The following is a 23,207-nucleotide window of genomic DNA, read 5'->3' on the forward strand; positions in this document are numbered from 1 at the left end:
TTTAAGATCACTTTGCCAGACTCACCAGCAGCAATTAGTATAACCATCTTTATAATATTACAAATTGTGAATCATCATCACATCAAAATTCACACTATGACTATTTGTAGAAAATCTGAAGTGTTGTCATTCACATAAAAATAGTAATCAACTACACCCTTATCCCGAAACACACACAAACCAACATTGACTTATGTTACCCTGGTTATTTGACTTACATCTTGGCAACTGCCAAAATTAATTGACTGGTTGAGAGCATTGTGGATTGTAGGGGAGTACTCCAGCCATTTGAGAGCCACATCATTCATAGTCTTGATAGTTTCAAGAGGTTCCTTGGCCTGAGAAAAAAATATACAATCTTTATATAAATTGAAAGAACATAATCACTTAGTAACTGAGACATCTTAATTCAGATCCAAGGTAATACTATGGAAAAAGAAAATGAGGGTGCACTACACAGAGCTATGGTAAGCACTCTGGAGATACCAAATAAGTATGTCATAGCTAACAGCTAATAAACGTAAGAATGTTGAATGAATCCATACAGCAAAAACAAAGGCATGTTCCTGTATTCTTAAGAGATATCCACAACAAAACTAACCATCAAAGATTTTAGTTCATCTGAGAGGTGGAGATCATACTAATATTAGTAGGCTTTAGGTCATCTGAGAGGTGGAGATCATTCTAATATTAGTAGGCTCTAGGTCATCTGAAAGGTAGAGATCATTCTAATATTAGTAGGCTTAAGGTCATCTGAGAGGTAGAGATCATACTAATATTAGTAGGTTTTAGGTCATCTGAGAGGTAGAGATCATACTAATATTAGTAAACTTGAGGTCATCTGAGAGGTGGAGATCATTCTAATATTAGTAGGCTTTAGGTCATCTGAGAGGTAGAGATCATACTAATATTAGAATGTTTTAGGTCATCTGAGAGGTAGAGATCATACTAATATTAGAAGGCTTTAGGTCATCTGAGAGGTAGAGATCATACTAATATTAGAATGTTTTAGGTCATCTGAGAGGTAGAGATCATACTAATATTAGAAGGCTTTAGGTCATCTGAGAGGTGGAGATCATACTAATATTAGTAGGCTTTAGGTCATCTGAGAGGTAGAGATCATACTAATATTAGTAGGCTTTAGGTCATCTGAGAGGTGGAGATCATTCTAATATTAGTAGGCTTTAGGTCATCTGAGAGGTGGAGATCATACTAATATTAGAAGGTTTTAGGTCATCTGAAAGGTAGAGATCATACTAATATTAGTAGGCTTGAGGTCATCTGAGAGGTAGAGATCATACTAATATTAGTAGGCTTTAGGTCATATGATAGGTGGAGATCATTCTAATATTAGTAGGCTTTCGGTCATCTGAGAGGTGGAGATCATACTAATATTAGTAGGTTTTAGGTCATCTGAGAGGTAGAGATCATACTAATATTAGTAAACTTGAGGTCATCTGAGAGGTGGAGATCATTCTAATATTAGTAGGCTTTAGGTCATCTGAGAGGTAGAGATCATACTAATATTAGTAGGCTTTAGGTCATATGATAGGTGGAGATCATTCTAATATTAGTAGGCTTTCGGTCATCTGAGAGGTGGAGATCATACTAATATTAGTAGGCTTTAGGTCATCTGAGAGGTAGAGATCATACTAATATTAGTAAACTTGAGGTCATCTGAGAGGTGGAGATCATTCTAATATTAGTAGGCTTTATGTCATCTGAGAGGTAGAGATCATACTAATATTAGAATGTTTTAGGTCATCTGAGAGGTAGAGATCATACTAATATTAGAAGGCTTTAGGTCATCTGAGAGGTAGAGATCATACTAATATTAGAATGTTTTAGGTCATCTGAGAGGTAGAGATCATACTAATATTAGAAGGCTTTAGGTCATCTGAGAGGTGGAGATCATACTAATATTAGTAGGCTTTAGGTCATCTGAGAGGTAGAGATCATACTAATATTAGTAGGCTTTAGGTCATCTGAGAGGTGGAGATCATTCTAATATTAGTAGGCTTTAGGTCATCTGAGAGGTGGAGATCATACTAATATTAGAAGGCTTTAGGTCATCTGAGAGGTAGAGATCATACTAATATTAGTAGGCTTTAGGTCATCTGAGAGGTGGAGATCATACTAATATTAGTAGGCTTAAGGTCATCTGAGAGGTAGAGATCATACTAATATTAGAAGGCTTTAGGTCATCTGAGAGGTAGGGATCATACTAATATTAGTAGGCTTTAGGTCATATGATAGGTGGAGATCATTCTAATATTAGTAGGCTTTAGGTCATCTGAGAGGTGGAGATCCTACTAATATTAGAAGGTTTTAGGTCATCTGAAAGGTAGAGATCATACTAACATTAGTAGGTTTTAGGTCATCTGAGAGGTGGAGATCATACTAATATTAGAATGTTTTAGGTAATCTGAGAGGTAGGGATCATACTAATATTAGAACGATTTAAGTCATCTGAGAGGTAGAGATCATACTAATATTAGAATGTTTTAGGTCATCTGAGAGGTAGAGATCATACTAATATTAGAAGGCTTTAGGTCATCTGAGAGGTGGAGATCATTCTAATATTAGTAGGCTTTAGGTCATCTGAGAGGCGGAGATCATACTTATATTAGAAGGCTTCAGGTCATCTGAAAGGTAGAGATCATACTAACATTAGTAGGTTTTAGGTCATCTGAGAGGTGGGGATCATACTTATATTAGTAGGCTTGAGGTCATCTGAGAGGTGGAGATCATTCTAATATTAGTAGGCTTTAGGTCATCTGAGAGGTGGAGATCATTCTAATATTAGTAGGCTTTAGGTCATCTGAGAGGTGGAGATCATTCTAATATTAGTAGGCTTTAGGTCATCTGATAGGTGGAGATCATTCTAATATTAGTAGGCTTTCGGTCATCTGATAGGTGGAGATCATTCTAATATTAGTAGGCTTCAGGTCATCTGAGAGGTGGAGATCATTCTAATATTAGTAGGCTTTTGGTCATCTGAGAGGTGGAGATCATACTAATATTAGAATGTTTTAGGTCATATGAGAGGTAGAGATCATACTAATATTAGAATGTTTTAGGTCATCTGAGAGGTAGAGATCATACTAATATTAGTAGGCTTTAGGTCATCTGAGAGGTGGAGATCATACTAATATTAGTAGGCGTTAGGTCATCTGAGAGGTAGAGATCATACTAATATTAGTAGGCTCTAGGTCATCTGAGAGGTGGAGATCATTCTAATATTAGTAGGCTTTAGGTCATCTGAGAGGTGGAGATCCTACTAATATTAGAAGGTTTTAGGTCATCTGAAAGGTAGAGATCATACTAACATTAGTAGGTTTTAGGTCATCTGAGAGGTGGAGATCATACTAATATTAGAATGTTTTAGGTAATCTGAGAGGTAGGGATCATACTAATATTAGAACGATTTAGGTCATCTGAGAGGTAGAGATCATACTAATATTAGAATGTTTTAGGTCATCTGAGAGGTAGAGATCATACTAATATTAGAAGGCTTTAGGTCATCTGAGAGGTGGAGATCATTCTAATATTAGTAGGCTTTAGGTCATCTGAGAGGCGGAGATCATACTTATATTAGAAGGCTTCAGGTCATCTGAAAGGTAGAGATCATACTAACATTAGTAGGTTTTAGGTCATCTGAGAGGTGGGGATCATACTTATATTAGTAGGCTTGAGGTCATCTGAGAGGTGGAGATCATTCTAATATTAGTAGGCTTTAGGTCATCTGAGAGGTGGAGATCATTCTAATATTAGTAGGCTTTAGGTCATCTGAGAGGTGGAGATCATTCTAATATTAGTAGGCTTTAGGTCATCTGATAGGTGGAGATCATTCTAATATTAGTAGGCTTTCGGTCATCTGATAGGTGGAGATCATTCTAATATTAGTAGGCTTCAGGTCATCTGAGAGGTGGAGATCATTCTAATATTAGTAGGCTTTTGGTCATCTGAGAGGTGGAGATCATACTAATATTAGAATGTTTTAGGTCATATGAGAGGTAGAGATCATACTAATATTAGTAGGCTTTAGGTCATCTGAAAGGTAGAGATCATACTAATATTAGTAGGCTTTAGGTCATCTGAGAGGTAGAGATCATACTAATATTAGTAGGCTTTAGGTCATCTGAAAGGTAGAGATCATACTAATATTAGTAGGCTTTAGGTCATCTGAGAGGTGGAGATCATACTAATATTAAAATGTTTTAGGTCATCTGAGAGGTAGAGATCATACTAATATTAGTAGGCTTTAGGTCATCTGAGAGGTAGAGATCATACTAATATTAGTAGGCTTTAGGTCATCTGAAAGGTAGAGATCATTCTAATATTAGTAGGCGTTAGGTCATCTGAGAGGTGGAGATCATACTAATATTAGAATGTTTTAGGTCATCTGAGAGGTAGAGATCATACTAATATTAGTAGGCTTTAGGTTATCTGAGAGGTGGAGATCAAACTAATATTAGTAGGCTTTAGGTCATCTAAAAGGTAGAGATCATACTAATATTAGTAGGCTTTAGGTCATCTGAGAGGTAGAGATCATACTAATATTAGTAGGCTTTAGGTCATCTGAGAGGTAAAGATCATACTAATATTAGAATGTTTTAGGTCATCTGAGAGGTAGAGATCATACTAATATTAGAATGATTTAGGGCATCTGAGAGCTAAAGATAGCACAAGAAATATTAGAATGTTTCAGTTTCTCAAAGCTACGGAAAACATTTACAACATGATTGGGTTTTACTTCACCTCAGAGCTATAGGTAATTAACAACAAACTGAAAAACATTATACCAAATTTGTTAACAGGAGAGCATGGATGATATAAAACCCATAAACCAAGCAGACTTAATGATTCCTAGTCTTCATAGCTAGTACAGTACATCAGAAAACAGTTGCAGATAACTTGATCATTGCAAAGGTACTACCCTTCTGACCTTGATGACACATAATAGTCATTAGTGGAAACCCTCTCAGCAACTTACAAGAGCAAATGTCTAATCCTGTGACAGTGACACAGCAAAAATCCATTCATCACAGGAATGTTGTTGAGTTTGAGAGCTTACTTAGGTTTTCAGACTTTGACCTCAGTTGACCTTTCAACTTCACAGAAAACAATAGGGTTTTTCCACTCAATAAGGTACATCCATGTGCTACATATGGAGATCATCCAACATCTACTTTGTGAGTTTAAGTGTTCACAAGGTTTCCAGAGTTTTGACCTCTGTCCACCTCAAACGATCTTCCACTTCCACAGAAAAATATGAGTTTCTTCTAACTCAATATGGTGCATCCACAAACAGACTTCAGACCTCTCTTGACCTCAAATAAACTTTGAACACAGCCGGAAACAATGGTGTGTCTGCTCTGTATGGTACACCGATATGGTATTATACACACATTAGCCATCACCACTACGTATATTCCTTTGCCTCTGGCAAGGAATCAGATACAGAGTGAAAGATATTTAGTCACCTTCTCAATCACTTCTGCTGTTCCACTTGTGTCAGGATAATACAAAATATAGCCTTGTATCACTGGCTTGAGCCTATCCCAGATGAACCGTCCATTGGTTTGGTTGAGTAAGTTATTCACCCAGTCACATTGTGCTATTAGGAAAGGAAGGAAGCATGTTAAACGAGTAATGTAAATAAATCACTAAATAATACATTGCACTTTGCTCAAAAGATCATGCAATGATTCAAGCACTTGCCATGTATTTAGTAAGACCCCATTAAATACATCACTATCTCATGAAACACCTCACCTCCCATCAAATTTCACATTGTTCGACTTCATTGCCCCCTACTCACCATATCAGAATTAAAAATGTAAGTATGTCACTTATAGATCTGTTGCACAATACATTAGAGATCATGCAATGATTCAAGCACTTGCCATGTATTTAGTAAGACCCCATTAAATACCTCACTATCTCATGAAACACCTGACCTCCCATCAAATTTCACATTGTTCAACTTCATTGCCCCCTACTCACCATATCAGAATTAAGAATGTAAGTATGTGACTTATTCATCTGTTGCACAATACATTAGAGATCATGCAATGATTCAAACACTTGCCATGTATTTAGTAAGACCCCATTAACATTGGTTGTCTGCTTATTGTGTTAAAAACACTTTTAATGAAGTGAAGGTACATGAAACAGACCATTCACAGTGTAATAATACATAATGTTATTGCTCTAATGATCAGTAAAAACCACACACTCCTCCCCTGGAATAGACCATTCACAGTGTAATAATACATAATATTATTGCTCTAAAGACTAGTAAAACCACACACTCCTCCGCTGGAATAGACCATTCACACTGTAATAATACATGTTATTGCTCTAAAGACTAGTAAAACCACACACTCCTCCACTGGAATAGACCATTCACAGTGTAATAATACATAATGTTATTGCTCTAAAGACTATTAAAACCACACACTCTTCCACTGGAATAGACCATTCACAGTGTAATAATATATAATATTATTGCTCTAAAGACTAGTAAAACCACACACTCCTCCACTGGAATAGACCATTCACACTGTAATAATACATGTTATTGCTCTAAAGACTAGTAAAACCACACACTCCTCCACTGGAATAGACCATTCACAGTGTAATAATACATAATATTATTGCTCTAAAGACTAGTTCAACCACACACTCTTCCACTGGAATAGACCATTCACAGTGTAATAATACATAATGTTATTGCTCTAAAGACTAGTAAAACCACACACTCCTCCACTGGAATAGACCATTCACACTGTAATAATACATGTTATTGCTCTAAAGACTAGTAAAACCACACACTCCTCCACTGGAATAGACCATTCACAGTGTAATAATACATAATGTTATTGCTCTAAAGACTAGTAAAACCACACACTCCTCCACTGGAATAGACCATTCACAGTGTAATAATACATAATGTTATTGCTCTAAAGACTATTAAAACCACACACTCCTCCACTGGAATAGACCATTCACACTGTAATAATACATAATGTTATTGCTCTAAAGACTAGTAAAACCACACACTCCTCCACTGGAATAGACAATTCCCAGTGTAATAATACATAATGTTATTGCTCTAAAGACTAGTAAAACCACACACTCCTCCACTGGAATAGACAATTCCCAGTGTAATTACACTTTTGTTGAGGTTTTTATTCTGCCTGGCATTGATCATTTAGTTTTGTCAGTCTCTGGAAGTAGCTGATTGATTGCAGCCACAAATGCATTATCGATGCATTTGAATTTCACAACTCTCGGCTCTTTAACAGTTCTGCTCTCTGGTATTAAGGAAGAGTAAGCATATATTGTTAAATACTTTCTACTTATTACCCTGGAAGTAAGCAAATATTGTTGAATACTTACAACTTATTATTTTGGAAGTAAGCAAATATTGTTGAATACTCACTACTTATTATTCTGGAAGCTGAATTTCTATGAACTTGTCAACTCTTTCAGTTTCTTAATTTTTTTTGTAAGCTTCTACCATCACAAAATTGTTCTAATCTTTTCCTTTGCTCATATCAAGGTATGAAATATGATGTGACTCACACATCTGCTGGCCATTCTCGTCAGGGTCCTCTTTGTCACCACCAGAAGCAACATTTTTAAGACCACCAGCTTGAAAGGATGACCCAGCAGAACCACTACTGCTGTTTGATGTTAGGGCATCAAATATTGTTCCCGTCAGATTACCACAGAAGAATTCTTGATTATCTGTGACATTAGTAAGCTGTGCTATGTCAACCAATAGATTCTGAAAACTCTGTAAATCTTCAATCTACAGAAAAAATGGATAAGCATTAGTTTAAATTATTATATGGATCATTATTATTTTAATTATTAAATGGAAAGTCATTGTCACATTTGATCTACACATGAACTATTTGATCAGCAACAAGGAATGGTTGCATTGTTTTTTTCTTTGATAAATTAAAATTTATCCCGCATGTAAATGAGACACACCAAACCATCACTAAATAACCAAAGAAATGCACCAAACCATCACAAGGCTATGAAAAAGACACTTGCCACTCACTTGACAACCAAAAGACACACCACCCCATCACTAGGCACCCAAAAAACACACAACCCCATCACTAGGCAACCAAAAAACACACAACCCCATTACTAGGCAACCAAAAGACACACCACCCCATCACTAGGCACCCAAAAAACACACAACCCCATCACTAGGCAACCAAAAAACACACAACCCCATCACTAGGCACCCAAAAAACAAACAACCCCATCACTAGGCAACCAAAAAACACAAAACCCCATCACTAGGCACCCAAAAAACATACAACCCAATCACTAGGCAACCAAAAGACACACAACCCAATCACCAGGCAACCAAAAAACACACAACCCCATCACTAGGCATCCAAAAAACACACAACCCCATCACTAGGCAACCAAAAAACACACAACCCCATCACAAGGCAACCAAAAGACACACCACCCCATCACTAGGCACCCAAAAAACACACAACCCCATCACAAGGCAACCAAAAGACACACCACCCCATCACTAGGCACCCAAAAAACACACAACCCCATCACTAGGCAACCAAAAAACACACAACCCAATCACTAGGCACCCAAAAAACACTCAACCCCATCACAAGGCAACCAAAAACACACAACCCCATCACTAGGCACCCAAAAAACACACAACCCCATCACTAGGCAACCAAAAAACACACAACCCAATCACTAGGCAACCAAAAGACACACCACCCCATCACTAGGCAACCACAAAACACACAACCCAATCACTAGGCACCCAAAAAACACACAACCCCATCACTAGGCAACCAAAAAACACACAACCCAATCACCAGGCAACCAAAAGACACACCACCCCATCACTAGGCACCCAAAAAACACACAACCCCATCACTAGGCAACCAAAAAACACACAACCCAATCACTAGGCAACCAAAAGACACACCACCCCATCACTAGGCACCCAAAAAACACACAACCCCATCACTAGGCACCCAAAAAACACACAACCCCATCACTAGGCAACCAAAAAACACACAACCCAATCACCAGGCAACCAAAAGACACACCACCCCATCACTAGGCACCCAAAAAACACACAACCCCATCACTAGGCACCCAAAAAACACACAACCCCATCACTAGGCACCCAAAAAACACACAACCCCATCACTAGGCAACCAAAAAACACACAACCCAATCACCAGGCAACCAAAAGACACACCACCCCATCACTAGGCACCCAAAAAACACACAACCCCATCACTAGGCAACCAAAAAACACACAACCCAATCACTAGGCAACCAAAAGACACACCACCCCATCACTAGGCACCCAAAAAACACACAACCCCATCACTAGGCACCCAAAAAACACACAACCCCATCACTAGGCAACCAAAAAACACACAACCCAATCACCAGGCAACCAAAAGACACACCACCCCATCACTAGGCACCCAAAAAACACACAACCCCATCACTAGGCACCCACAAAACACACAACCCCATCACTAGGCACCCACAAAACACACAACCCCATCACTAGGCACCCAAAAAACACACAACCCCATCACTAGGCACCCAAAAAACACACAACCCCATCACTAGGCAACCAAAAAACACACAACCCCATCACTAGGCAACCGAAATACACACCACCCCATCACTAGGCAACCACAAAACACACAACCCAATCACTAGGCACCCAAAAAACACACAACCCCATCACTAGGCAACCAAAAAACACACAACCCAATCACCAGGCAACCAAAAGACACACCACCCCATCACTAGGCACCCAAAAAACACACAACCCCATCACTAGGCAACCAAAAAACACACAACCCAATCACTAGGCAACCAAAAGACACACCACCCCATCACTAGGCACCCAAAAAACACACAACCCCATCACTAGGCACCCAAAAAACACACAACCCCATCACTAGGCAACCAAAAAACACACAACCCAATCACCAGGCAACCAAAAGACACACCACCCCATCACTAGGCACCCAAAAAACACACAACCCCATCACTAGGCACCCAAAAAACACACAACCCCATCACTAGGCACCCAAAAAACACACAACCCCATCACTAGGCAACCAAAAAACACACAACCCAATCACCAGGCAACCAAAAGACACACCACCCCATCACTAGGCACCCAAAAAACACACAACCCCATCACTAGGCAACCAAAAAACACACAACCCAATCACTAGGCAACCAAAAGACACACCACCCCATCACTAGGCAACCAAAAAACACACAACCCCATCACTAGGCACCCAAAAAACACACAACCCCATCACTAGGCAACCAAAAAACACACAACCCAATCACCAGGCAACCAAAAGACACACCACCCCATCACTAGGCACCCAAAAAACACACAACCCCATCACTAGGCACCCACAAAACACACAACCCCATCACTAGGCACCCAAAAAACACACAACCCCATCACTAGGCACCCAAAAAACACACAACCCCATCACTAGGCAACCAAAAAACACACAACCCCATCACTAGGCAACCGAAATACACACCACCCCATCACTAGGCACCCAAAAAACACACAACCCCATCACTAGGCACCCAAAAAACACACAACCCCATCACTAGGCAACCAAAAAACACACAACCCAATCACCAGGCAACCAAAAGACACACCACCCCATCACTAGGCAACCACAAAACACAACCCAATCACTAGGCAACAAGAATCTCATCTCCTTTCAGTGATACTGAATGGGTACTGAGATGACTGTGTTCATTACAATTAATCTCATCTCCTTTCAGTGATACTGAATGGGTACTGAGCTGACTGTGTTCATTACAATTAATCTCATCTCCTTTCAGTGATACTGAATGGGTACTGAGATGACTGTGTTCACTACAATTAATCTCATCTCCTTTCAGTGATATTGAATGGGTACTTCCCTATGATTCTCCAACCAATCCACCTTTTCTTGAGAATCCAAAAGGAAACCTGTCCAACTGAGTAAATAGAAGCAGTTAACAGATGTTAATAAAAAGATGAAAGAAATAACTTACATCCTTCATCAGCTTCTGCAGCTGCTCTTGGGCTTGGTCTTCTAGGCTATCATTAGAATCAATAGGCTGTATACAAGTAAATGGAAGAGTTAAATTAACAGGTCAACAGCAGCACAAGAACGGTCAAAACATCACCACCAATGGTACTACAATAGGCAAGATATAGTACTACTCAACACCATTTTAAGCATCAACAGAATAACATATCAACAGAATTATGATAAGCATCAACAGAATAACATTTAGTATTCAACAGTATTATGATAAGTATCAACAGAATAGCATTTCAATAGTATTATGATAAGCATCAACAGAATAATATTTTAATATTCAACAGTATTATGAAGTATCAACAGAATAACATATCAACAGAATTATGATAAGCATCAACAGAATAACATTTAGTATTCAACAGTATTATGATAAGTATCAACAGAATAGCATTTCAATAGTATTATGACAAGCATCAACAGAATAATATTTTAATATTCAACAGTATTATGAAGTATCAACAGAATAGCAATTCAATAGTATTATGATAAGCATCAACAGAAAAACATTTAATATTCAACAGTATTATGAAGTATCAACAGAATAGCAATTCAATAGTATTATAAGCATCAACAGAAAAACATCAACAGAAAAACATTTAGTATTCAACAGCATTATGATAAGCATCAACAGAATAACATGTAATATTAAACAGTACTACGATAAGCATCAACAGAATAACATTTAGTATTCAACAGTGTAAAATGGATCAGTAGAAGAACATTTGAATACTCAACAGTTTTACAATGAGTATCGGAATTAGATTTAGTAATAAAGGGTATTGCAATCTATAGGCATCAACAGAATTACAATGCGCACTCAACAACAGTGTTAAAGTAGGCATTAACAGAATAACATATTAATACTCAATCGTAATGACAAAATTTACAACTTAACACTCATTGGTATTACAACAAGCTCATCAGAAATAATAGCTAGTATTCATTGAACAGTACTGCATTAACAGTACTATAATTGTTGTTAAAAGTATAACAAGTAGCCATCTTAGTTATGTTACTTACAAGATCTGCAAGAGCTGATTTGTCGATATGTGATCGTAGTTCTTCTGAAAACTCATTTAGTTGGTCACTGGTGGCATTACACAGCTGTTTGCTTAATTCACTAATGTCTTCTTGTGTTGCACTGGGAAAGTAACTAGCCAGAGTTGTCTCATTACATACTTCACTGCTCATATTGCTACCGGACAACAGAAGCCTCATCTAGACAAAACATATACATGGCCTTGCTTTAAATGATCATAACATTATATTATATTAGTAGACATTGGTGACTCTTTTACACTTAACACACTTTTGCTCAATTATTTCTAGAAGTAGAGGTCATAGTTATGAAAATGATGGCCCACTTCCTTATGAGATGACGTTAACTGTTAAAAGCAACATAAGTTTCACTCAAATGTTGATTTATCACTGAAATAATGGGCACTGTGTTTATTAGCTCAGTTACATTATCAGACATGACTTTTTGTTGGCTGCATTTACAGCCCATCACTGGCTGGTACAATACCTTGTACCTGGTCAGTTGGTCATCCCAGTTTATCACGGTCAGACCTACCATATTAACATGTGGTCTCATGTATTTTATGTGAAAGCTACCAGAGCCCATCACTGGCTGGTACAATACCTTGTACCTGGTCAGTTGGTCATCCCAGTTTATCACGGTCAGACCTACCATATAAACATGCGGTCTCATGTATTTTATGTGAAAGCTACCAGAGCCCATCACTGGCTGGTATAATACCTTGTACCTGGTCAGTTGGTCATCCCAGTTTATCACGGTCAGACCTACCATATTAACATGTGGTCTCATGTATTTTATGTGAAAGCTACCAGAGCCCATCACTGGCTGGTATAATACCTTGTACCTGGTCAGTTGTTCATCTCACTTTATCACGGTCAGACCTACCATATTAACATGTGGTCTCATGTATTTATGTGAAAGCTACCAGAGCCCATCACTGGCTGGTACAATACCTTGTACCTGGTCAGTTGGTCATCCCAGTTTATCACGGTCAGACCTACCATATTAACATGTGGTCTCATGTATTTTATGTGAAAGCTACCAGAGCCCATCACTGGCTGGTATAATACCTTGTACCTGGTCAGTTGTTCATCTCACTTTATCACGGTCAGACCTACCATATTAACATGTGGTCTCATGTATTTATGTGAAAGCTACCAGAGCCCATCACTGGCTGGTACAATACCTTGTACCTGGTCAGTTGGTCATCCCAGTTTATCACGGTCAGACCTACCATATTAACATGTGGTCTCATGTATTTTATGTGAAAGCTACCAGAGTACAAGTGTTCATCGGGTATGTTTACATTTTTAGGTGTAGCTTTACTCTGTGTTAATGTCATTTGCTGTAGTACAAAAAACCAAGACAGAATTTTTGTAATTGTACTTAGTATGCAAATAAAAAATCTATAAACTGTGCTTCAAGAAATCCCAAAACTTACCAGGTTTGGATATATAAAAGTGAGAAGCTTACCTGTCTCGTCACAACCAATAAGAATCTTATTCAAAAAGTTTGATCTAAGCACTATTGTGTGTATGTATGTATGTATGAATGTGTGTATGTATGTATTGAAATAATATCTAATGAAATATGAAATTATATCTATTGATGGCAGAATGAGAAGAGGGTTCATAAAAGGTTACCTATTCACTATAGTCACAGTAGAGTGCTGAGTGCTGAGGTTGTGAGGAGACAGGTAAGCGAGAAGTTAAGTAAATAAATGGGCAATATATTGCATTGAACTGGAATTCAATATATTGCATTTAACTGGAATTCAATATATTGCATTTAACTGGAATTCAATATATTGCATTTAACTGGAATTCAATATATTGCATTTAACTGGAATTCAATATATTGCATTTAACTGGAATTCAATATATTCCATTTAACTGGAATTCAATATATTGCATTTAACTGGAATTCAATATATTGCATTTAACTGGAATTCAATATATTCCATTTAACTGGAATTCAATATATTGCATTTAACTGGAATTCAATATATTGCATTTAACTGGAATTCAATATATTGCATTTAACTGGAATTCAATATATTCCATTTAACTGGAATTCAATATATTCCATTTAACTGGAATTCAATATATTCCATTTAACTGGAATTCAATATATTCCATTTAACTGGAATTCAATATATTCCATTTAACTGGAATTCAATATATTCCATTTAACTGGAATTTTATCATTCCATTTACACTTACGTATCAACAACTTGCTGATAGAGAGATTATTGTGATAGAACTTTTGCTCGGCGATCCTTAAGTAACAAGTACTTAGCCCTTTCATAAAAATTGACAAACTTGTTCTCCCAAACAATCATGCAAGCAAACTACTCCATTCCTATTCATATTTGAAACTCAACCAATCAAATCATCTCTTCCATGTGACGTCAAACAAAAACAAACACTCCTGTTTTACTTGTAATACGTACATCGATGTACTTTACTACTAGTTGTAGCTGAACCATGCATACAGCCTACACAATATACTGCTCTGTACTATACTGTGTATTGATATTATATAATGAACTTGCACATACTACTTAGCATTCACCAATGCACTAAAGAAATGATAAAGCTACTATTGAAAGTTCTGTTGGCATTTTGCACATTGTTCTCATCCATATAGCATTTCCGTACACAGATTAGGCATTCGGCCTTCGGTATAATCCACCTTTTGTTCCGAAAATTTCGCTGTCTTGGCAAGGCTACAGTAACGTTAACATGTTGCTCAATTTGGCGAATCAGGGTTCCAGGACTCTGTGTATTTGTCAGTCACCTCCGAAACAGACTTGATTCATGATAAACAACCAACAATGAGCTTGGTTTTTTCTGTAAACTGTGATTGTTTTAGTCATGATTTCTGAGTTTATATTTTAATGTTGTTTCATGTTACAATATAAAGGGTTTAATATCAGGAAAGTGGTAATCATTGCTAAATAAACAGATTTTCAACACAATTTGCTCCTTAAGTAAATGTCCAAAAACCAGGATGGTTAACAAACATTGCTATGCAACTAAATCTGGCTTTCCTATCACATAGTCTCCAAGGAAGTTGACATTTCACTTATTACTTCCTGAAGTAGTTGCATTAAGCATTGCAACAGTTATTGACTGGGAAAAAGGAAACACTTATCTTCAAGTTTACATAACACTCTTCCATTTAGTACCATAAATGCTGCCTGACTTGTGCTGTTATCTGATACCAAATACAGTGCTGACTACTGAAAAGAATTCCTAGATGCAAGAATGATTCCATTCATTTATAACTATGGCTAGTAAACTCTGCATCCTGTTTGGTTGTTATGTAGTGATTGCATAGTGCATACAAGGAACACACAAACAACAAATACTTTAATTATTCCTTCAAATATGTAAAGGTTCCCTTCACTGGTTGTTATTAAAGTATCGGTACCTTGTAGTATTTTGTAGGTAACAGTACTTACAGGCTAACAATACTTAAATGCTATCATGATTAGTGCTGCAACCAATATTGCTTCTATTGGGTTTTGCCAATAACCAATATTCTAAATCCCACTTGATTGCTGCTCTCATTCAATGTTGTTTCTTACCGAAAGTATAAAGTATACCAGCTGTGTGTAGCTGGCATGAATAGTACACATACCAAATATAACAGCTGTGTGTAGCTGGACTGACTAGTACTGTACACATACTAAATATAACTGCTGTGTGTAGCTGGACTGAATAGTACACATACTAAATATAACAGCTGTGTGTAGCTGGACTGACTAGTACTGTACACATACTTAATATAACTGCTGTGTGTAGCTGGACTGAATAGTACACATACTAAATATAACAGCCGTGTGTAGCTGGACTGACTAGTACCCAAACTAAATATAACAGCTGTGTGTAGCTGGACTGACTAGTACTGTACACATACTAAATATAACTGCTGTTTGTAGCTGGACTGAATAGTACACATACTAAATATAACAGCCGTGTGTAGCTGGACTGACTAGTACCCATACTAAATATAACAGCTGTGTGTAGCTGGACTGAATCGTACACATACTAAATATAACAGCTGTGTGTAGCTGGACTGAATATTTCATTAGTGAGTATAATAGTCAAAATATGAAGCAACAAGTAGATCAAAACACACAAGATCTTTACCTCTCTAGGAGTGACAGATTCATTCAACAGGACGTATGATGACTGTGATGAAAGTCCCAAATCATTTACCATGTAGCTCATTACTTCAGATGAATTGACCAGGATATCAGACAAAGCTGTTGAGATAACAATTAAAGCAATCCCAAGCTTGATCATTGCAATAGCAGTAATCAGTTTTTAAGCAGTTGAAGGTTGACAAAAAGCAGATAACGTTGTACTTTGTTTGCACTTAATGATTCCAATATAAACATAATTGCACAAAAGTATCACCTCTCACCACTTGAATTATTCTGTAATTGATGTAGTTGCTAACGGAAATTACAAAATACAGTAATTGATAAATATGTGATACACATTTCATGACAGAAACATTGCAACAGTTTAAACATTGCCATTCATATGATAGACAAATCACTGCATGTTAGCTGTTGCAACCATATGAAAATCAGTTTAATGTAATTGTACAGTTAATTTGTCCTTACATGAAACTAGACATTTAATGAGATTTCTACCTACGTGTTGATTTCAGAGATGCCATCTCATCACCATTCATCATCAGTCCCTACAGATAGAAAACAGGAGTAGTATATAATCTGCTATATGCTTACAAAAATAGTCAAACATTTGGCTAACATTTAACTATTACATTAAAATAGAATGTAGGCACTAAAGGGAGAAGACAGATTAGTTCCTTCAGTGGTAAATTGCACATTACAACTGCATTACTTCGACTGGTGGGTGATTACTTCAATTGGTGGAAGCAGTCATTCCTTTAACTAATGGGTGAAAGGTTGGTGGCTGAGGGCATCAATTGAACTAGTGGATAAAGGGCTGGTGTCTCAAGTCTTTACAAGTCAATGGAGGGCTGGTGTCTCAAGTCCTTACAAGTCAATGGAGGGCTGGTGTCTCAAGTCTTTACAAGTCAATGGAGGGCTGGTGTCTCAAGTCCTTACAAGTCAATGGAGGGCTGGTGTCTCAAGTCCTTACAAGTCAATGGAGGGCTGGTGTCTCAAGTCCTTACAAGTCAATGGAGGGCTGGTGTCTCAAGTCCATACAAGTCAATGGAGGGCTGGTGTCTCAAGTCCATACAAGTCAATGGAGGGCTGGTGTCTCAAGTCCATACAAGTCAATGGAGGGCTGGTGTCTCAAGTCCATACAAGTCAATGGAGGGCTGGTGTCTCAAGTCCTTACAAGTCAATGGAGGGCTGGTGTCTCAAGTCCATATAAGTCAATGGAGGGCTGGTGCCTCAAGTCCATACAAGTTAATGGAGGGCTGGTGTCTCAAGTCCATACAAGTCAATGGAGGGCTGGTGTCTCAAGTCTTTACTTAAATTAGTGGATGACAGGCTGCTGTCTAAAGTCATTGTATTAACTTGTGGGTAAAGGCTGATGTCTCAAGTCATTAGTTTAGCTAATTGATGAAGGATTGGTGTCTAAAGTCATTATCAAATTAACAAATGGGGAAAGGGTGGTGTCTGAAGACATTACTCTGTGCTTGTTACTTTATTTGGTGGTAAATTCATCATATTGTTGCTAGAAGTAGCTGATACACATCTAATAGAATAGGTTGCATTGATGCAATGTTTAAGTTTTGTCAACATGTTTAAATTCACTAACAATATTTAAGTATTGCAAACATCTGACATGAAAGCAGCAAATGAGAGTGAAGTCAATAAAATAACTGGGTGGCTGAAATCAGACAATCAACAAGCTATCAATCTGGATATGTTGGGAATGCAAATCTCAAATAATATCTCAAGATTGCCTGGGAGACAAACTAGAAAGAACCATGTACAGTACCGCTCACGTATAACTGGACATGTGTACGCGCACAGAATCGTATAAACACGTATAAACACGTACACTCGCGTATAAACTCGTTGACAAAGAAATTGCCGCGTAGAGGCCGCGTAGACACCGCGTATAATCCCTCTACGAGTTTATACGAAGGAAATGCTATTGTGCTCAATGAATAGGGATTAAAGTCGCCGAAAGAGTTAGTGAGATGTTTAAAACAGCCGTTTCTTACATCGTAGTTTAAGACGTGATATTCACCTTGCAGCGAAGGGGACGAAGGTAAAGTGTTCGATGGCATAGAATGTTTTTTGTTAATTGGGTTTCTATTCAGTGTTTCTTTCCCCGACTTTATTTTTCAGTTGTAGAGGTTCTGTTCCACGGAGGATAAGTTTACTTTGAATTTTGAAGAATTCAAATCAACATTTTGAAGAAATAATAAAGTATTACTAAGCGTTTCTTTGTCAATTTTTATTTAATTTACCGTTGGTTCGCTTGAATGAAAAGAAAAAATTCCACCGAACAACTTTGAAGCAGGGCCGGTTAAAAACAAAACGTGTTTTTCGCCCGCGCAAGGGGCCTCCTTTTTCCTGAATCCCTGGGTGTCTATTCGGATTACAAGCAATCTAAACTATCATTAAATAATATTTTGTAAAGGAAGCCACGTATTCCGAACTAGTATTAAAGCAATGAAAAGAAAAAATAATGGCAGCCCATTTTTTTTTTCAGATTTAGTACGAGAAACATTATTTTATTTGAAAAAAAAAGAACAACTCAAACGTATGGTAACTCTTTGTCGCAAGAAGTGTGTTATTGGAAAATATGTATTAAAAGAGGCAGAGAATTTGCCGCAAAACGGCGGACCTTTCATATGAAAATATGTAAACCATCATTGAACATCCTGTTCTCCCTCAGTTGATTTGAGTAGGCCTATGCTAAAACAAAACTTTGAACAAAAAAAGAAGTGCTACGTAAAAAAACTTACACTCCTTAGAATGTAGGAAAACAGTTTCCAATTGCATGACTTTTATCCTTGAATGTCCGTTTGCCAAATAAAAAACATTTAGGATCCACAGACTGATTGGCCATGACAAAAGTGTTCGAGCACAATTTAAAATGGCGCTAAGATGCTTACCAGCTCCATTCATCTTGACATTATAAGAACCAGTTGTAACAGAAGAGTAAAGTCCACATATTCCAACAGTAAGTTTCATTTGAGGTTTTTCGTTTTCCCATGTCATGCGTACTAAAACGTGATCACCAAATATCCCAACTGCAGGTGCGCGCACGGAATATTGACTACCCTGGAAATCTAGGTCATGTCCAGGTTTCTGCTCACAAGCCTGACACCTGTTAATTTGCATTCCATTCTGACCTAACAAGGAGTTGTTACAACCCTAGCAAACTGCCAAAAACGTGCAACACTATATTAACCCGTCTCGTAAGAGAGGAGGGGTGGCCCAAGCAGTCTCCCAGGTACCTTGCTTAGCGCGTGTGAGCTCAACCTTTGCAGCAACGAGCTTTACCCTGGATTCCTGGAAGTACAAGTATGTTCGTGAGATTTTAAGCCCTGGGATTTGTTTCTCAATATGTTCAAATTTTGCGAATAACATTTCCTCATTGTCAAAAAACAAACTTGGATAACCATTGAAGATAAAAAAAAAGGAAAATAACCGGACGATTGAACGGTGAGAAAATAATACACTTAACGTAGGGGGTAAAACGTTCGTAACATTTACATATTACTAGTACTTTCAGATGTTTCCAACTTTTTAAACAGTGTTACATTTCTTGGCGCCTTGTGTGTCTGGTAATGGCGGTACGTTCGGCGTTATCAATAAAAAGCTTAGCAACTTTTAAGGAGCTACGGGAGTGACATGTTAAAACATTGAAATTATTTTAAATAAGTGCAATACGTATCTCCGTGTTACATATTAAACATTAAACATTTTCGGTTGTGTCGGTAGGAGGTAAATAATAAAGTAACGATGCTGTAGTGTACCATATTTATATTCGTTGTTCAGTCTGGGATTTATTGGATTACTTCATGTGTACCGTTGTTTTGAAATATTTTGCGCAACGTTTTGAGCCTAGGTAAAACAATATTTTTGTTGAACGGAAGCCACTTAGAACCAGGATAAGATATAGTGGGAATGGTTGGTTGTCACCCGACACCGATGGCCATTATCATCAATATGTCGATATTTCTCTTATTTTGTGTTACTGCTCCCCATTCCTTCTGCTTGAATTTTTGTTTCAAAAGGTTAGTAAATAGTTGTTGTACATTGAATGCTTTTGTCAAAACATGACGTTACTTCAATATATTTCTTTGCAGCAATTTTGTGTTCAAAGTTGTATCACCTTTGATTTTGTTCAAATCATTATTTCACCTTACATGATTTTTCAACACTTTCTGAATGGCCAGGCCTATGTACTTTCAATATAACATACCAGCAATGGCCCTTGTGGAAAAGCAATACACTGCATTTGGAAATATTTTGTTTGGCATCGTGCCAGGAGTGCAAAATAGAAACGCTACATATGCAGTAGGAAAAGTATCCAAAGTCGCTATGTTTGTGTTTACGATAACATTTTATTAAACAGGCAACCAATCATAAATTTCGACTGGTAAAACTTCTTTCGTCAACACTGTCATTACCCCGCCCACATTTCCTGGAAATTTATACTGTTGATGTAGCTTGAACACCTCCGTGTCCAGATGGCGGGAAAATTTACTATCATGTGCAGTTTGTTGTGTCGTTCCCATGGTGAAGTGAACCTGGGCAAGTTCGAATGTCGATGACCAATTTATGTTCCGTGACTAATGTCAATGGGAATTATGTGTGTAAAAAATCGGGTCTTTCCACATGTTATATATAGAAGTTTTACGTAAGCGGAGCGAAATTCAGGGAGGCTCGTTGATTGTGAGGAAGCACTAATACCTAAACCTCAATATTTGTGGATAAAAATCGTAAGGGTTTTCTTCTGAAAATATTTTTTAATATTAGGCCTAACCAAACCTTGTCATTGCATTTTGGGGAAGGTCAGATCTTCAAGATCAAATATTGTTTGTTTTTTTTTTCGTTAAACGGTTATCGTGGTTTTCTTGCGAGGTATATACGGCATAACTTTCGATGAAGGCTAAAAGGTAGGATAGGCCAAGGCCTACCTAGTTCTCAGTAATTGTTACCTACATTCAATTTAATGCCCAATGGGAGGAACTAAATATTAACAGACTGGTGCACATTGTAATTGATAAAGTTTCCTTGCTGAAGTTTTCCTGCACTGATTGTATCGATCGTTTGTACTTCTAGTAGCGCTGTTTTCTTTGTTACTCTTATTCTTAACGGCTAAAGTATATGCTTACTCTGTGGTTGAATATTTTGGAAAGGCTTAGGAGACATTACTTGATGTTGAGTTTACCGACTCTTTTCTGCATCACAGTTTATTCTAACCTATAGAAGCTCTGCTATATAAAGCGGCTGAGAATACCCTACGTTTACAGATTATACGAGATTGTACGTCTTTACGCGCGTATAATCCCTATTCAGGTGCACTGAAGCGAAGCCCTAAGCCGCGTAGACACGGCGTAGACGCCGCGTAGACACCGCGTAGAAAGTCGCGTACAGAAACGTATAACATCGTATAATCGCGTAGATAAACGTAGAGTATACGTCTACGCGGATATATACGTGAGCGGTACTGTATCTAACTGAACTGAATGGTTAGCTACCGATTATCAAAGTTCTCTGGAGATGTTATGACATAAATTGAGGTAAACTGATGTTACATATCAATCAGAACTTTAAGGTTTGAGAAAAGAGATCTGTAGAGCCTGCAAAGCTGGTGGCGAAACACAAATGATTCCTTAAACTTGTAATATTGCATGAATATTGTAAGTGTACTAACGTTGAGAAATTTCACCGGGTCCACTTGTTTCTGCAGTTTGCTTGAAATATCTTGATAATCTTCCTGACTGAGTGACTGGCAGAATTCTGTCTGTACTTGTTTGTTAAATTCACTTTCTTTCAGGACCTCATCAACTTTACTCCAACAATCTTCAGGTGGCAGCTTCTGGCCTTTCAGCAAGGATTGTGACTGCAAACAGGAATGGAACAAGACATCAAACATTTATAACTGGTTACTGATTTAAAAGGAATTTGTTGTTGCATGGTCCCTTAATTGTGGCTGTCCACATAGCATACGTAGTAATCAAAGCAATAAGGCCTTCAAGCTCAAAATCAAGAACAAAAGTACCACATGAAAATGTACCATCCAAGGACCACTAATAACTGTATAAGTTTATTAACTTTTCATTATCTATATATCTGAAGACCAGACACCACTCTTTGTGAAAAAACACAGCTTAAAAGAGCATTGAGCGATACCAGTAAATATGTTGCAATGGTGTTGACCCAGTTCTTAATTACTGAAGTTTAAATTAATAAGAAATATGCTACATTAAGACATTAGTGGCAGATGATCAGGGAACATGAAATTGTGCTTAACACTACTACCTGCATCCTTCCTCTCTTCTCCTTATATTTCTCCTCCTTAATTAAGGATTTTGTTCAGTCCTTCCCTACCACATACCTCACACGCTGCTTCAGCTCATAACAATTCCCTTGTGTTAATAATGATTTGCTTTCATTGTTTTAATTAATTCAAAATTCTTTATGAAATAGGCACCAAAATGTTGTATTTAATCCTCAAATTTCTCAGATCTTCCGGGGCACCCCAACCGGGGCGTTGCCCATGGACCCTACCACGGTTGAAAATGGAAAACTTTTTAGTTGGCTTCAAGGGTGTGTGTGGGGGATCAGATAAGGGGAAAGAGAAGCAGAAGAAGGGGAAACCTGTGGTGAATAAGGAGTCCACTATCAAACGTTATTATTTGGTTGTTGGAATAAAGAGAGTGAATTGGTGTAACACCTTGAAAGTTCATTACCTTTGTTTTTTGTCTTAGTCAATGGTAGGTCTACTTTTTATAGTCATTAATTTTACTGATAAAATGTTGTAAAATTCATCAATTTTGTAGCTACAATT

The 23,207-nt window shown here is 37.6% G+C and overlaps 1 protein-coding gene across 4 annotated transcripts in view; it reads right to left on the minus strand.

Annotated features, from left to right (window-relative positions):
- The window catches only part of LOC139957379 (phospholipid-transporting ATPase ABCA1-like), a 185,623-nt gene that overhangs the window by 118,969 nt on the left and 43,447 nt on the right, over nucleotides 1-23,207 (minus strand). For all 4 annotated transcript variants that reach the window (XM_071955279.1, XM_071955280.1, XM_071955281.1 and 1 more), the window contains exons 7-14: nucleotides 22,071-22,259; nucleotides 16,884-16,929; nucleotides 16,368-16,483; nucleotides 12,192-12,389; nucleotides 11,119-11,184; nucleotides 7,594-7,822; nucleotides 5,487-5,620; nucleotides 219-338 (exon numbers count right to left, since the gene is read on the minus strand). In XM_071955279.1, coding sequence (XP_071811380.1) covers nucleotides 219-338; nucleotides 5,487-5,620; nucleotides 7,594-7,822; nucleotides 11,119-11,184; nucleotides 12,192-12,389; nucleotides 16,368-16,483; nucleotides 16,884-16,929; nucleotides 22,071-22,259 — 1,098 coding nt within the window. The remainder of the gene's footprint in view (nucleotides 1-218; nucleotides 339-5,486; nucleotides 5,621-7,593; nucleotides 7,823-11,118; nucleotides 11,185-12,191; nucleotides 12,390-16,367; nucleotides 16,484-16,883; nucleotides 16,930-22,070; nucleotides 22,260-23,207) is intronic.

This window comes from Apostichopus japonicus, chromosome 2, assembly GCF_037975245.1.
Source record: "Apostichopus japonicus isolate 1M-3 chromosome 2, ASM3797524v1, whole genome shotgun sequence".
Classification (NCBI taxonomy): Eukaryota; Metazoa; Echinodermata; class Holothuroidea; order Aspidochirotida; family Stichopodidae; genus Apostichopus; species Apostichopus japonicus.